Source organism: Phyllobates terribilis, unplaced genomic scaffold (assembly GCF_046119375.1).
Source record: "Phyllobates terribilis strain yellow unplaced genomic scaffold, ASM4611937v1 Scaffold_3__8_contigs__length_932513732, whole genome shotgun sequence".
Taxonomy (NCBI): Eukaryota; Metazoa; Chordata; class Amphibia; order Anura; family Dendrobatidae; genus Phyllobates; species Phyllobates terribilis.
In genome coordinates this window covers 100,560,219-100,577,059 of record NW_027362763.1, presented here as the reverse complement: position 1 = coordinate 100,577,059, position 16,841 = coordinate 100,560,219, and the positions used below count along the sequence as shown (strand labels likewise).

The following is a 16,841-nucleotide window of genomic DNA, read 5'->3' as shown; positions in this document are numbered from 1 at the left end:
AGATATACAGTATTGTGGAAACATTTAGGCAGGTGTGAAAAAAATTCGGCAAAGTAAGAGGTTTCCAAAAACAGAAGTTTTAATCATTTATTATTTATAAATTAATAAAATACAAACTGAATAAACAAAACAAATCTAAATTGCATCAATATTTGGTGACCGCCCTTTGACTTCATCAGTTCTTCTAGGTACGAATACCTGCACACAGTTATTGAAGGAACTTTTATGGGAGGTTTTTCCAAATATCTTGAATTGACCACCTCTTCCTCAACTGCCAAGTTTATTTAATACTCAAAGACCTTTATTTTCCAGGGAAAATTAAGGTAATTGAAGATAGAGAGAACTGACTGACGAGAAAAGGGACATTGAGCAAAGAGATTGTCAAACATGTATATGGCTTCTCTCGACAACATCTGCCAACAAAAAGGGGGAGAAGTGAAGTCTGCACTTTGTCTCCAGTTGATGTAGACTTGATACATGGTGTCAGATTCTGTTGCTTCAATCCATGGGAAGAATCCAGTCAAAACAACAAAGAGAAGAACCCCAAAAGCCCAGATATCTATAGTAGGGCTCAAGATCAAATATTCTCCTCCTTTCAAATCACACAGCTCTGGAGACATGTACGGTATTATGTGGGACATGGACGACACATAGTTTCCCATAGGTTGGGTCAAACCAAAATCACTCAATTTGATTTGGTAGCAGTCTTTGTCCATGAGCAACACGTTGTCCGGCTTCAGGTCCCTGTGAACCAACCCTCTACCATGCATATAGTCCAGAGCTGAGGATATCTGTTTGGCACACCTCTTCACTGCGTCCTCAGGAATTCCAACCTGCAGAAAACAGATCAGTTTTATGAGATTTAGTTTTATTTGTGTAGTTCTTTATCCAAAGCAAAAATACTAAACATTGAAGATGTTGCTGTTGTTGGGACAGTGGATGGTATAGTGGATAAAACTGCTGCTGTGATGGTCATGAGGCTTCAAACAGTGCATTGTTATGGAACCCGCCTCCACCTATGGAAATGTTTGATGTATTCCCAAAGACCCCCATAGGTAATAGTTAGCTAACTGGCTACCATATACAGGGGTATCTAGCTTTTCCTCTGACTGTTGATGTGTATCTCCTGTTTCTGGTGTTTCAGAAATTAAATATTTGTACATTGTAGGAGAACATATGAAGCCGGCCTTACTTACCTCACTTTGTATGATATGATGCAAGGTGCCTGCCATTGCCAACTCCTGAGTAAGTGCATAGTGGTCCATTGTGCCAATAAAGATGGGATATGTCTTAATAATATGAGGGTGGTCAGAGAGACTGATTGACAAAGACAGCTCCTTCAGAAAGGTTTTCAGAAGAGTTCTGTCCTTCTTCAGGAGTTTCACAGCCACTGGTTCTCCTATAAAAAGAAACAAAACAAAAGAATGTTTATAAAAACCTCCAAGATCTCACATAGAAACTTTATATTCAAGCACATAATTATCACCACTGGCATGGGATGTGTGCTGGTGGATATCAGTCCCTAATCCTCAATCTCATATCTATGAGGAGGCCTGTCTTTGCTAAATTTGGGGGCAGCTTGGATTTAAAACAGTTAGATACCAAATTTATTTATTTATTTTACTAACTGATATTACCATAGTAAAATTGTTAGTGGTTTTGCGGCCATTTATCTCCAATGAGAAAAAAGTTATTTGAGATTGAACTTTAACTGCTTCATTCTTTTGTCTCCTGATATCTTCTGTCAGACAGATAATCCATGGTTTTTACAAAGACAGAGAACCCTGAGTTAGAGGTATCATAAAATCTATAGTTTACTTAATGCTATTAAAAATATTGCATATTCAATTACATACATGTAACAAATGTGAAGTGATATAATTTAGAAACCCAGTAAAAAGGCTGAAGATAAAGACCACTGAGCACCTATAAGCAAAGGTATTGCATCCACCCAAAAGTAAGAAAGGGTCTAGGCTGAAGGTCTGCTGGAGCACCGTATAATGGGTATATGCAATATTTTTAATAGCATTAAATAAACTATTTGTTTTATGATATCGCTAACTCAGTGTTCTCAGCTTTTGGAAATGCTTATATTGAGTTTTTTGGTCATGATATAGGGCACAAGCTCTTTGATGTAAAACTAGGGATGATATTCTGAAACCCCTATTATTAAGATAATCAATGGTGCAATTTATAGATATTTTTAGATGGACATTTTTATGACCTAACAGAGTAAAGTTGGCCAAACACATGGATATTTGTCTGCAGACCATTGGCAGATCCAGCTGAATATGGTGAAAATGAAGATAAACAGCTATTGACCCAACGCTTATTTGAACAAAACTTCTTTTTCCCAACCTTCATTTTCATATGATCCTTTGATAACCCAACATGTCTGGAAAGAGTTAGGCGCCCCTCATACACATAAGATAGTGATCAAGACCCACCAAATTTGGCAGGCTTGGATGACTTTACACCTATGTGTATGAGTTGACATTACTAAAATAATCTCGATTTTCCAATGGCTTACAGATGAATATCTCATCTCTATGGCCGACTAAAATCATTTTCACATTTTGTTACATAATTTACCACTTTTATTTAATCAATTTAGGTAAATGACCATCTTTGTTTTTGCCTTCTTCACATACCTGTCAATTTGTTCTGTGCCTGTAGAACTTTTCCATATGATCCTTGGCCCAGTTTCTTGATTACGTTGTAGCATTCTGAAATCTCCTGAATCCAAAAGATCTGGGAGGCGGCCATTGCTGCTTGGAAGTTGTTGATTCTTGAGCTAAACAACAAACTGTGTATGACTCTAGAAGAAAATATAAGGAATATGATTAATGAAACATCTTGTAGTGATCATATTCATGGGTTCTGTGGGCATTTATGATAATTAAGCTCAATCATAATTTAGAAACCCATCCTAAACAAAGATGTGCCAGTACGATATAGGATAGCTGACAACCCTTGTAAAAGGTATCTTGGTGGGCACATTGGTTGTAATCAACCTTTCCATGAAGACATTGTAATCAGATAGACAAAATTATGATAATTCTAAACGGTTCTACAATAATACAGAAGTGTTTGTATCTAGAGATTATTTTTAGATTTTTTGTCATTAAAACACACATGAAAATTAGACTCTCTGCCTGGTGAAATGTGACTAGAAAGAGAAATGATTGTTTAATGGTCATATGGCAAGAAGACCCAAACAAATAATAAATAACCCCAGTGGATATACTATTGAAGAGTAGTCTTACCTGGGTTGGGATTCTGTTGATGTTGATGATTAGCTGGGTTCTGCTCCAAAAAATGTTGAGTGTCGCTTTCTTAAGGCTTGGTCTGAGAGGTCCTATCTTCACAAAGATGTTCTCAGGAATAATTCAACAAGACCCATGAAGTTCTAAGCTTTACAGGGAAGTAGCTACCTGACATTGAGGTCAATCCTTCTCCTTAGCCAATTGGATGTCAAAAACCTCCTTTGAATTACAGATTAAAGTGACTCCTAGATGTTGGACGTTCATGAAAACCTAATTGTTATTTAATAGACTATGTGGTGCCACAATGGTATCTGGGAGGCGCCCACCTTAGTATTGTTAGTATTTCTAGTAAATTGCTAATGTAATCAGTTGTGAATTTATTCTACCCCCTATGGTCACATCTCACCTTCCCGACTTCCTGCTGCTTTCACCAAAAGAGAAACTGGACCCATGTTTTTATATAAATATACATTTGTCATGCACGGTTCTTTTATCCAGTGTTTATGGCCAGAAACTGATTTAACATAACTTGTAGAATAGTCTTGTCCCCACTGACATTATAATTAAATGGAAATAACAGAATTGTCTATATGTTCTATAGTAAAGCTGTTAATAGAACTAAGGGTAAAGGCCCCATACATATTAGATGAAAATGGTGCAATAAACCATTGTTCAGTGATTGGCTGATATATTCTGTGATGTGTTTGGGGTACATTTTTTTTCTGGCATTAGATCTGATCATCTGCCGAGAAAATCCAACTCGCGGGACAGTGTTTTGGAGGATTAAAAATGTTCATTCTTTTCCACTGCACAGATTACGGTCACTCATTATCGTTGAGATTAAACATTTCATTCTGCATATATCTGAATCAGAGTTACTGAAGTTCTCATGTACCTCGTAATTGACAGATTTTTAAGAATTTTTTGCTCCTAATTTGAAAAAATCTACAGTAAAGTTATCAAATCAAATCTGCACTGAATTGTTTAGCTATGTAGGAGGCAAAGAAATAATTCACTTTAAATAAAAAAAATTTTTTCAGATTTGATTTGAGATTATTTCTTCCTCTTTTATACTAATTAATATCTGCCAGAATTTATCTAAAAATCCAAACTCCATGGCAGATTTCACTTTGAATATTTAGGGAGCATCTGGGTGAGATTTGTAAAATGTCAGCACCTTGTCTGCTACAATAATACATTACCTGCGCAAACTCAAACTATTTCCAGGAAATCCTATTTTGCATTTTCTGATTTTATTCTCAATAAAAAAATGCATGTTTTTCACTGAAGCGCTCAATCTGATTTTTACAATTTTTTTTTTCTTTTGCAAAAAAATCTAAACACAGCGCTTGTATGGTGTTCATGTGCTATCCATTCTTTTAGGTTATTTTTTTATGGACCCTTACTCTTGAAAAAGCGAGTTTTTATCTGCAACACAGATCAAAAATGGAGATGTCACAAATTAGTTTTCTGTGCTGTTTTTCCACAAAAAATGGTATGTGAAGAGCACCATAGCCTGTAATGGGCACCTGGGCATCAATCCCATGTCTGATTTTCATGGATAGATCAAATGTGAGCTGGACCAGCAGTCTTCTCTGCCGACCACCTGACTAAGCTTCATCTTACATGAATCTGCTCTTGATGAAAAAGAGTCTGGCCAATATTAATATGGTCATTATCATGGAGTTATTGCCTTATTAATAACTAATTTCTCGTATCAATCTCAGATTGTTTGGCTGACCTTTATCTAATGTGTATGGGGGCATCACAGTATTTGACCTTGTCTCTATTACAGATGTGCTAACAATTAGGAGCAGTCTCTTACCAATAATCTCCATACCAGAGGACTCTCCCACAGAACAGATCACCTGTGGAGACCACCATACATCTACAGCTTCTAGAATTACATGTGGATGTTCTCAGAGAGGCTTCACTTGTAGCCATTAGCATCACATTAGCCCATCGTTGCCGCTCCTATGTGGTCAATGGTTTTTGTGCAGCTCATTAGTACAATCATGTGTTTCCCATAGCCTCAGGTGTCTCCTTCTCCCTGGAAGCCAAGCGTCCATCATGTACATTTATATCATTAATTGTTTTTTACTTTTTTTTTGTTAAATAAAAATTAATAGAAATAAATTAAAATTTAATAAAATAAGCAACTTGTGCTGGAGACGTTGGGGGAAAAGGGGTGATATCAATGGGATAGTTAAAAAACCAAGGTAATGGTAATAATAATTAGAACGGTACAGTAGTGAATAAAAACAAAGAATTTTATTGGTTCAGTTAAAACAATTATTAGAGATAAAAGATGGTGTGCGGATAAGATCAGGGGATTTACAAGATGAAAATCATTGTAGGCAGGGAGTAAATGATTTCCTTGTAGCTTTTGATTTAGTATATAGAATGGTTCTCAGTTTTCCAATGGGTATAACATGACTTAGAATGTGGTCATCCCCTGGAAGAGAAAAAAGGAGAGAAAAAAATAAAAGATAAGAACCTCAGATGCACTAGTGATTGCCTGTGGAACTGTGGATGGAAAAACAGTTACCTTCCTAGGGACCGGGGAGGGGTGTTATGGAGGATCCAGGTAGGAAACCTTCTCTGTGGACTGAAGGAAAAATAGACAGGTGAGGTAAAAAGTGGTTAAGACAATAGAGAAAATGTTAGGATATGGATATATACCTGTAAGTTACTTCTGAGTGGGAGTCAACGCAGCCATTGTGGGTGGTACGTAGATGGGCTCTTGGAGGCTGAGAATAAGATGGCACAGTGTGACAGATCTGTGGAGATCTCAGCAGTAAGTTCTCCATTATGATATTACATAACTCACTACTTACAGAAATTAAAGGAATCAAAATTTGAAAAACAACCGACAAGATGACGCTGGATAAGAGTTTGTCCACGGTATAAATTACATTTACAAATACTTTAAACGCTTTTAAATTTTAACTCCGCAGACATTACCCACAATGATCTAAAAATTATTTCAGAGAAAACTATTTTAACACTGGGGAAACAACCTCCTGACATCCAGCAAACTTCTCTTCATCAGGAAGGGCAAATCTAATGTTCCCCATTTTCCCAATATTGTTTCCTCCATGATGTATGATGAAGACCTCTGGGTCCAGGAACCTATCGCTCATCATGAAGCTTTGGTCAGACTATCCCATCATTGACCTCTGAGCCAGCAGACCCTTACTCCATTGTCAGATTTTTTTGTTTCATAATTTTGTGAACAAAAGATGTCTGAGATTTCCAAATCATCGCATTCTTGTTACACATCGTCCCAACTGTTTTGGAATTGGGGTTGCACATCATTTACATTTCTTACCCCACATACGGGACAACTTATTTAGATTAAAACTTGTTTTACGTGTGGTGAGAAAGAGGCCGACAACACACAGGTGCTGTGGAGCTGTCCGCGGGTCCGGAGTTATTGGGAACAAATGTTTGTGATGATAGAAAATACGGTATATATACTGTAATATAAGATTGAGACAGAAGTGACGTTACTCTAATATGGAAGAAAATAATTATGTTTCTCTTTTAAAAATCCATTTTTTGCATAATTACTAAGGGTCTGTGCACACGACCAGGATTAGCTCAGTGTTTGCTCAGGCTTTCACGCAGGTGAAATCTGCAATGAAGTCTGCACCTGAGGTCACTGTCAGGTCACCTGCGTTTTTACTTGCGTTTTTTCCATAATTGTTTTTAATGTGTTTTTTATGCATTCTCTTTTTGTATGTTCATTTTAAATGAAGCCAGCTAAAAGTTGGTTTCTGGAAAGGAAAAATAATAATAATAATAATTTCCTATTTGCAGACATCTTGCTTCAATGGCTTCCAGGATACTGGCAGTACAACCAAAGAGCATTCTACTCCGCTTGCTAATTCTCATTCTAAGAATTATTATGCTATAAGAAGTAAGTTATTCTATTAGTATGAACATATAATATATAATATATATATATATATATATATAAAATATATTTATATTATCTATATAAATAATCAAATATTATATTTTTAACCAGTTACAAGCACCTTGTAGTTGTCGCTTCTGGGCTCACCTCTTACTTGAGGAGCGTATTGAAAAGGGACACTTTAGTAATCTGTTCCCTGAATTGCTCAGGTTTGTTTTTTATGTTACCTTTCTTTGAACACAATGTGACGTTTTTCATTTTAATTAAATTTTCTTTTGCAGATATCCTGATAATTTTGTATCATTTTGCCGGCTTCCCATCAATGCCTTTGACAATTTGGTAGGAAATCCTTCGGCCACATTTGACCTTTAAAGATACCATCATGAGGGAGGCGATATCTGCTGAGGAAAGGCTGCCTTCCCCCTGATGACAAACCTGCTGCGGCCATACCCATGAAGGGAACTGAATGCCAAGAAGAGGATTTTTAACTTTTGGCTGAGCCGGGCATGAAGAGTTGTGGAGAATAACTTTGGAATCTTCAGTCAGTGGAGCATCTTAAACATGGCCATCCAGTTGGATATTGTGACAGTTGATTCTGATGTCAAAGCTTGCTGTGCTCTTCACAATCATGTTAGGGACTACAGGCCTGAAGTAGATGTGGAGACATTGTACTCAGCTTTTGATACAGTAATCAACTGAGGTCCTGGATGTCCCAACATTACAGGTGTGTGTGTTTGAGGAAAACCTTTGCTGATTATTTCATGAGTTCTGAAGGGGCCGTGCCCTGGCATTACTCCTGTGTTGGTGGTGCGCATCCTGTACAGCAAACATCCCTTGAGAGAAGGCATGAAGCACATGATGGATAATGGTTCAGGACAGGACTGTCCAAGGATAATATTTATTGATTATAAGCTAATTCTGAGGTTTACAGAAGCGCTGGTAGGAGGTCTATAATCCTGCTCCAAATTGGGACAGTGACCACTACGTGTCCTAATGATATCTAAGGCATCGGTTTTTAGTAAACTAGTAATAATATATAGAAATATATATATATAATTGCGCAGGATGAGTAGACTTGGAGAATTAGGATGATAAATAAAATTAAATAGATTTTATTAATAAATAATTGATAAAAATAAGCAATTAATAGATGTACTAAAAGTAGAAAAAAACAAAGTAACATAAATATTCGGGGTTTAGGGTGATGATCCTATTGTACAGTGAACAGGAGGGGTATGGTACAAGGTAACGGGTGTTCCCTAGGAGAGAGGAAAGGTAAGTTAGTTATATATTATAATTCTGAACAAGGGTGTGGGTTGAGTGTTATCAGTATCTTTATGAGGCTGATGGAGAGCTGAATCATGAAAAGGGAAACTTGCTTATATTAATGCAGATGAGATAGGAACTAGGGAAAAATGATTATTCAAGTGGGATGCAGAGCTAGTCTCAATATAAGGATCAGTTTATAATTTCCTGGATGGTAGGATTTTGGATGTATATATTCCCTTGTTGAAGAGAATAGTGAATGAAGACCTAATAGTGAGAGAAAGGGTGTACCGTGAAAATGTATGGTCCGGAGTGCCTGACTTGGTGGTGGACTGGGTTTTTACCTGGAATGCATCGGTACCAGAGTTCAGACCAGGAAGGACTATATTGTTGTTACACCTTGTGTGTATGTATATGTGCGCATACCCAACTTTTTGGGACCATATGAGAGTATAGAGATGCGAACAAGCAAAGTCTTTGTCCTTGAAGGTTACTAGGGTCTAAAAGAGAAGTGACTGTTAGAGTTGGCAAATATGGAAAGTACTTGGTGTACAAAATGGTGTACAAATTGTATGAATATATACAGTAAAAATATATCCTTTTACTGTATATATTCATACATTTTGTACACCAAGTACTTGCCATATTTACCAATTCTAATATTTGGTGCTGCTTCTGTTTTTATAGATAAATAAATAGATAGATAGACAGATATAAGTTTGTATACCACAAGTTTCACACCGACCAACAGGCACAAACACAGAATATCTGCTTTGGTTAAGATGTGCCCTGAACAAAGTTATTTCCACTATGGGCATATCCAAAGCACATGGATAGTCCATCAGATGATCACATGACATATGTTCACATGGTTAATTTCCATACCAGTAGATGACCAGAGGCTGCTAAAGCAAAGAATTAAAGAAATCTTTAGTTCTGGCATCAGCTGATCGTCAGAGGGGTGCCGGAGGTATTCAGCTGTACAGGAGCAAGAACCTTTCTTGTGTAATTGGTCAGTTGGTAATAAACCAGTTGATCCATTCTGTGCTATCACCTCAGGAAACAAAGGTACATCATGGATGACAATGAAGAGGTGCATACATGTAGTCAGTGTTTAAAAACATAAGTAATCTCCTACACCTGCGAAGCGCACTCCTCCATTTTTGCTGGGATCAAATCGCCTACAGTAGAATTTTGTCCCTAAATTTGTTTTGCTGAAAGAAGCAGGCTCAAAGAACTTTATAAGCAATTATTTTAATATGAACACATTCAAATAGATACATTTTTCATATAAAGAGGCCTTTGATAATTTTGAAATAAAAATAAAACACACAATTTAAACAAAACAATATATATTAACATATAATTATATATATATTTTTAAAATGTTAACTTTTAAAATGACTTATAGTGAGGGGTCGGGTTGGTTATTTTCCCAAAATGTAGAGTTTTGTTGAAGTTGAATGTTGAAGTTTATTGAGGTCTTTAAGATTGATATTGCATCAGGTAGGAGAAAATTCAAATTCCTTTCATATTGATAAAATTGGTCATATCGTATGCCAAATCCAATCCATCTTCCAGTCAAACATTTATCCATTTTACTGCAAAAAAAAGTTCTAATCTTTAATATTTGGTAAATTAGGCGATTCTGGCTTTGATACATTGCCCATCTTAATGTACCGGGTGCTTCAGGTGCGGAACTTTAAAGTAACCAAACATATCCGGTACCACCATCCCACACAAATCCACTGGGCGCTGTCAGTATGGAAGGGAAGATAGCAGAGAATGAAGATTAAATTCTAATTCTATAAATAATAATGCAAAATATTGTAGAATTTTCTAGGGACCATTTTGGGGAATACAAGATAGTGTATAGAATGAGGGGGAGAAGGCAGATAGTGATTGATACAATTCTACCCAATATGGAAAGTTTCTTTTTTTTTTTCCACATTTATGCTTTTCTTCTACCTTTTTCTTTTTTTTTTTTCATTATTATTATTATTTTTTTTTACCAGTGACCATATACTTAACCTAATAATGAACCTAATAATGTCCTCAGACAGAGTGAAACCTTGATCCCCAGATATTTTAAACAATATTTCTCAGCCACAACTTGCCTCTGTTAAAGGTTACTTAAGGTTTTTGCAATATTGCAAATATGGAAAAAGAAAACCCCCAGCTTGTAGCCCATTATATATTAAAGGGGTTAGATATACAGTATTGTGGAAACGGTTAAGGAAGGTGTGAAAAAAATGCCACACAGTAAGAAGTTTCCCAAAACAGAAGTGTTAATCATTTATTTTTTGTCAATTAAAAAAATACAAACTGAATGAACAAAACAAATCTAAATTGCATCAATATTTGGTGACCGCCCTTTGACTTCATCAGTTCTTCTAGGTACTAATACTTGCACACAGTTTTTGAAGGAACTCAGCAGGGAGGTTTTCCAAATATCTTGAACTGACCACCTCTTCCTCAACTGCCAAGTTTGTTCCATTCTCAAAGACCTTTATTTTCCTGGGAAAATTAAGGTAATTAATGATAGAGAGAACTGACTGCCGAGAAAAGGGACAATGAGCAAGGAGATTGTCAAACATGTATATTGCTTCTCTCGACAACATCTGCCAACAAAAAGGGGGAGAAATGAAGTCTGGACTTTAGTCCAGTACAGTCTGAGAAGAGTTACCTCAGAGGACAAAAGCCTGTTCCAGCTCCTGCAATTGCTATCCTGCAGTGGAGCCTATCCAGATCAAGACTCCGTGAAGCTCAGAGAGGTGAGCTTTAGGTGTGCCGGCACCATAAGATCGGTGAAGTGCGGCAAGCTGCCCCTAGTGTGAGTAGCCTAGTGAGGGCCCGAGTAGGCCGAAGGTGAGTACAGAGTTAGTTCATAGGGGGGCAGAAGAGCTTAACTAGCTCACCCCAAAGAAGCAGTTACCGGACACCGTGTCCGAAGCTTACCGGGAACTCCACGACCCAGTAAGATATAAATGGAATCCCTGGAGAACTATAAGTCCCAGGATCGCTAAATTGCTCATACGTACCAGAGCCAGGAGACACATAGGCCCCATAAGTCAGGAGCATGTAATCCAAGAAAAGGCCCTACCACAAGGTCAGCCAGCGCAGGACAGAGACAAAGTTTGGCCTAGCTCCATTCAGGTCAGAAACTTACGACGCAGAGGCAAGAGACAGGAGGCCCAAAACCCACTCATTGGGGAGGATCAGGGCATGCATCCTTCACCCTACAGTGCTCCGGGAAGTGCCTGAATTTCCATCAGTAAAAGGTACTGAAGTGACTATTGTGTCTGTGCCTGTTCTTGCTCTGACCCGGCTGGGTCTCGTCTGTCCTACATTCCCCATCCATACACTGCCCTGAGGCCTAGCTCCACCTGTGGGGAGCTATACCATCAACCTGCCCATAACCGGCCTCAGTGGACTGTGCAGCCCTGGTGATCCTCACCAGAAGCCACAGGTGGCGTCACAAACTCTTTTACAATTTAACATCTATCAGCACCTTTTTAAAGAGTGACCCCAGGGTATGGGCCCGGGAGCAGACCACCGCGACATCCCTAAGGCCAGGATAAAGGCCCGGGTACCGAGTCATCCCCATCCCCCTGGGCTAGTCACTTTCAAGTCACACGACATGTACGGAATGATATTTGACATGGATGACACATAGTGTCCCATAGGTTTGATCAAACCAAAATCACTCAATTTGATTTGGTAATACTCTTACTCCATGAGCTACACGTTGTCCGGCTTCAGCTCCCTGTGAACCAACCCTCTACCATGCATATAGTCCAGAGCTGATGATATCTGTTTGGCGCACCTCTTCACTGCGTCCTCAGGAACTCCAACCTGCAGAAAACAAATCAGTTTCATGAGATTTAGTTTTATTTGTGTAGTTCTTTATCCAAAGCAAAAATACTAAACATTGAACCTGTTGCTGTTGTTGGGACAGCGGATGTTATAGTGGATAAAACTGCTGCTGTGATGGTCATGAGGCTTCAAACAGTGCATTGTTATGGAAACTGCTTCCACCTATGGAAAGGTTTAATGCATTCCCAAGGACCCCCCATACACTTTAGTTGGCTAAGTGGCTACCATATACAGGGGTATCTAGCTTTTCCTCTGACTGTTGATGTGTATCTCCTGCCTCTGGTGTTTCAGAAATTAAATATTTGTACATTGTAGGAGAACATATGGAGCCGGCCTTACTTACCTCACTTTGTATGATATGATGCAAGGTGCCTGCCGTTGCCAAATCCTGAGTAAGTGCATAGTGGTCCATTGTACCAATAAAGATGGGATATGGCAAGGAGACCCAAACAATTAATCAATAACCCCAGTGGATATACTTTTGAAGAGTAGTCTTACCTGGGTTGGGATTCTGGTGATGTTGATGATTAGCTGGGTTCTGCTCCAAAAAATGTTGTGTCGCTTTTCTTATGGCTTGGTCTGAGAGGTCCTATCTTCACAAAGAAGTATTCAGGAATAATTCAACAAGACTAGAGATGAGCGGTGTTCGACTCGAACTGTTCGCCAATATCAAATTCGAGCTGTTTTGGGCGGTGTTCGTGCCGTTCAGCGAACATGAACGATTTGAAAAAAATTCGGCTGTTCGAGGTTATGTTCGATAAGTGTTCGTGCACCAAAAGCATAACTGGATTTTTTCTCAGTAATGCTGAAAATTAATGTTAATACGCAATTTGAGTGTACAGCGGGGCGGGGGGAGAGGCAGGGGATGGATCTCTGCAGAAATAATGAAGATCTCCATTTTTTTTCTCTTTCCCGCATTTACAGTGGGGAGGTGCAATCTGTCAGCCTATCAGCAGCGCACATACGGAGTGAACTGCTTTTTTTCACACAAGCAAGGGCATGTGTCATTGGCAGTGTATTTCACATGTCCTTGCCCTATAAGACCCAGCCATTTTCCCCGTTGCCACCATTTTCTCACTGCTGCAGCGGCGTGTTAGACGGCACCGCTGTTGCTGTGTGCGCTATACTTTCAGTGTTAATTTCAAGCCAATTTTCGCACAAATCTACAGATAGCTTGGGAGTAGGGAATAGTTATGATTGCAGTCCTCTTGAGGACTAGGTTACATCATTTCCTAAGACTTTTATCAGGCAGGTCTGTGCTCTTAAATAGATAGGTTGGGAGTAAAGACTAATTGTAATTGCAGTCCTTTTGAGGGCTAGGTTACATAAGTTCCTATCAATTTTATCAGGCAGGTCTGTGCTCTTAAATAGATAGGTTGGGAGTAAAGACTAATTGTAATTGCAGTCCTTTTGAGGGCTAGGTTACATCAGTTCGTATCACTTTTTGCCAGGCAGGTCTGTGCCAGTGCTGTGCAAGTTTTTTTCACAGCATTTGGCTAAATCGAGCAAAGCAAATCCTTTTTGGCCTCTTGCAGTGTGTGTTAGTCAGTGGAGTAGCCTACCTGTGTTGCAAGCTACACCACCTGTGTATAGAATACAAATTTTTTACTGCACCTAGTGAAGTAAAACCTTTTGGGCATAGCATCATTCTATTAGTCCATCTATACTAACCTCCACCAGGTTGCAAATTCAAAATAATTTTTATCTGCATCTACCTCTGAAAAAATATTTGGGCTTCGGCTTGTAGCAGTGTGTGGGATTTGTTCTATTAGTCCATCTATACTAACCTCCACCAGGTTGCAAATTCAAAATAATTTTCATCTCCATCTAGCTCTGAAAAAATATTTGGGCTTCTAGCAGTGTGTAGGACTTGTTCTATTAGTCCATCTATACTAACCTCAACCAGGTTGCAAATTCAATATAATTTTTCTTTGCATCTAGCTCTGAAAAAATATTTGGGCTTCGGCTTGTAGCAGTGTGTGGGACTTGTTCTATTAGTCCATCTATACTAACCTCCACCAGGTTGCAAGTTCAAATTAATTTTTATCTGCATCTAGCTCTGAAAAAATATTTGGGCTTCGGCTTGTAGCAGTGTGTGGGACTTGTTCTATTAGTCCATCTATACTAAAATCCACCAGGTTGCAAATTCAAAGTAATTTTTAGCTTCATCTAGCTCTGAAAAAATATTTGGGCTTCGACTTGTAGCAGTGTGAAGTACTTGTTCTAGTAGTCCATCTATATTAACCTCCACCAGGTTGCAAATTCAAAATAATTTATATCTGCATCTAGCTCTGAAAAAATATTTGGGCTTCGGCTTGTAGCAGTGTGTGGGACTTGTTCTATTAGTCCATCTATACTAGCCTCCACCAGGTTGCAAATTCAAAATAATTTTCATCTCCATCTAGCTCTGAAAAAATATTTGGGCTTCTAGCAGTGTGTAGGACTTGTTCTATTAGTCCATCTATACTAACCTCCACCAGGTTGCAAATTCAATATTATTTTTATCTGCATCTAGCTCTGAAAAAATATTTGGGCTTCGGCTTGCAGCAGTGTGTGGGACTTGTTCTATTAGTCCATCTATACTAACCTCCACCAGGTTGCAAATTCAATATAATTTTTATCTGCATCTAGCTCTGAAAAAATATTTGGGCTTCGACTTATAGCAGTGTGTGGGACTTCTTCTATTAGTCCATCTATACTAACCTCCACCAGGTTGCAAGTTCAAATTAATTTTTATCTGCATCTAGCTCTGAAAAAATATTTGGGCTTCGGCTTGTAGCAGTGTATGGGACTTGTTCTATTAGTCCATCTATACTAACCTCCACCAGGTTGCAAATTCAAAATAATTTTTATCTGCATCTATCACTGAAAAAATATTTGGGCTTCAGCTTCTAGCAGTGTGTGAGACTTCTTCTATTAGTCCATCTATACTAACCTCCACCAGGTTGCAAGTTCAAATTAATTTTTATCTGCATCTAGCTCTGAAAAAATATTTGGGCTTCGGCTTGTAGCAGTGTGTGGGACTTGTTCTATTAGTCCATCTATACTGACCTCCACCAGGTTGCAAATTCAAAATAATTTTCATATCCATCTAGCTCTGAAAAAATATTTGGGCTTCTAGCAGTGTGTAGGACTTGTTCTATTAGTCCATCTATACTAACCTCCACCAGGTTGCAAATTCAATATTATTTTTATCTGCATCTAGCTCTGAAAAAATATTTGGGCTTCGGCTTGTAGCAGTGTGTGGGACTTGTTCTATTAATCCATCTATACTAACCTCCACCAGGTTGCAAATTCAATATAATTTTTATCTGCATCTAGCTCTGAAAAAATATTTGGGCTTCGGCTTATAGCAGTGTGTGGGACTTCTTCTATTAGTCCATCTATACTAACCTCCACCAGGTTGCAAATTCAAAATAATTTTTATCTGCATCTAGCTCTGAAAAAATATTTGAGCTTCGGCTTGTAGCAGTGTGTGGGACTTGTTCTATTAGTCCATCTATACTAAAATCCACCAGGTTGCAAATTCAAAGTAATTTTTAGCTGCATCTAGCTCTGAAAAAATATTTGGGCTTTGGCTTGTAGCAGTGTGTGGGACTTGTTCTATTAGCCCATCTATACTAACCTCCACCAGGATGCAAATTCAAAATAATTTTTAGCTGCATCTTGCCCGGAAAATAATTTTGGACTTAGTAGCAGTGTGTTGTACTCATTGTATTAGTCCATCTATACCAAGCTCCACCAGCTTTGAAATTAATAATAATTTTTAGCTGCATCTTGCCTGGAAAATAATTTTGGGCATAGTAGCAGTGTGTGGTACTCATTGTATTAGGCCATCTATATCAAGCTCCACCAGCTTTGAAATTAATAATAATTTTTAGCTGCATCCAGTCCGGAAAAAATTTTTTCTTCCCAATAGTGGTAGCAATAGAAATATGGGGCGCGCTCCTGGCTATATACGCTTCATAACAAAAAAACACCAGCCTAGTGCACTGAATTAATAAGATGGCATCATCGTCTCTCCCAGTGCTAGGCCTACTACGCCGGCTAGCATTCCTGTGCCTAAAACACAATGTATGGGTCCACGCTAGCCACGATGCTGAGGGGTCTAAAGCTGCTGCTAACGCTTTATCACAATTCAATTGGCAGATTTTCACAGAGCTCCTCCCCAACGCCCACCCATCGGGCAACAGTTGCCCATCCTCCCTATGGGATCTAGTGGCGAATAGTTGATGCTATTAATCAGAGCGTCAGTTGCCCAGTCGACGTGTCAAGCATACGGTAAGGCATGGGAAGAGTGGACACGACTATTAGCAGGCAGACGGGTTGACCAATGTGAACAAGCCAGATTACAAGTCACCATAGAATTTCTCCACCAGCTAATGATGAGGGGAATATCAGGGGCGTCAGCGCAGCGGTGTCTGACTGGAGTAGCATTTCACTTCCAACTACTGAATTGGGGAGATGTGACAAGAGATTCATCATCAGACAATCCATAAAAGGGTGGAAAA

General features: G+C 38.6%; 1 protein-coding gene across 1 annotated transcript; it reads right to left on the bottom strand.

Moving 5' to 3' along the window:
- Positions 1-284: 284 nt before the first annotated feature.
- LOC141258462 (serine/threonine-protein kinase SBK1-like) lies at positions 285-6,969 on the bottom strand. Its single transcript, XM_073673458.1, has 4 exons — positions 6,955-6,969; positions 2,652-2,736; positions 1,197-1,399; positions 285-833 (listed from the first exon to the last, which is right to left on the bottom strand). The coding sequence occupies exons 1-4, from the start codon at positions 6,967-6,969 to the stop codon at positions 285-287; spliced, it is 852 nt and encodes a 283-aa protein (XP_073529559.1).
- Positions 6,970-16,841: the final 9,872 nt, after the last annotated feature.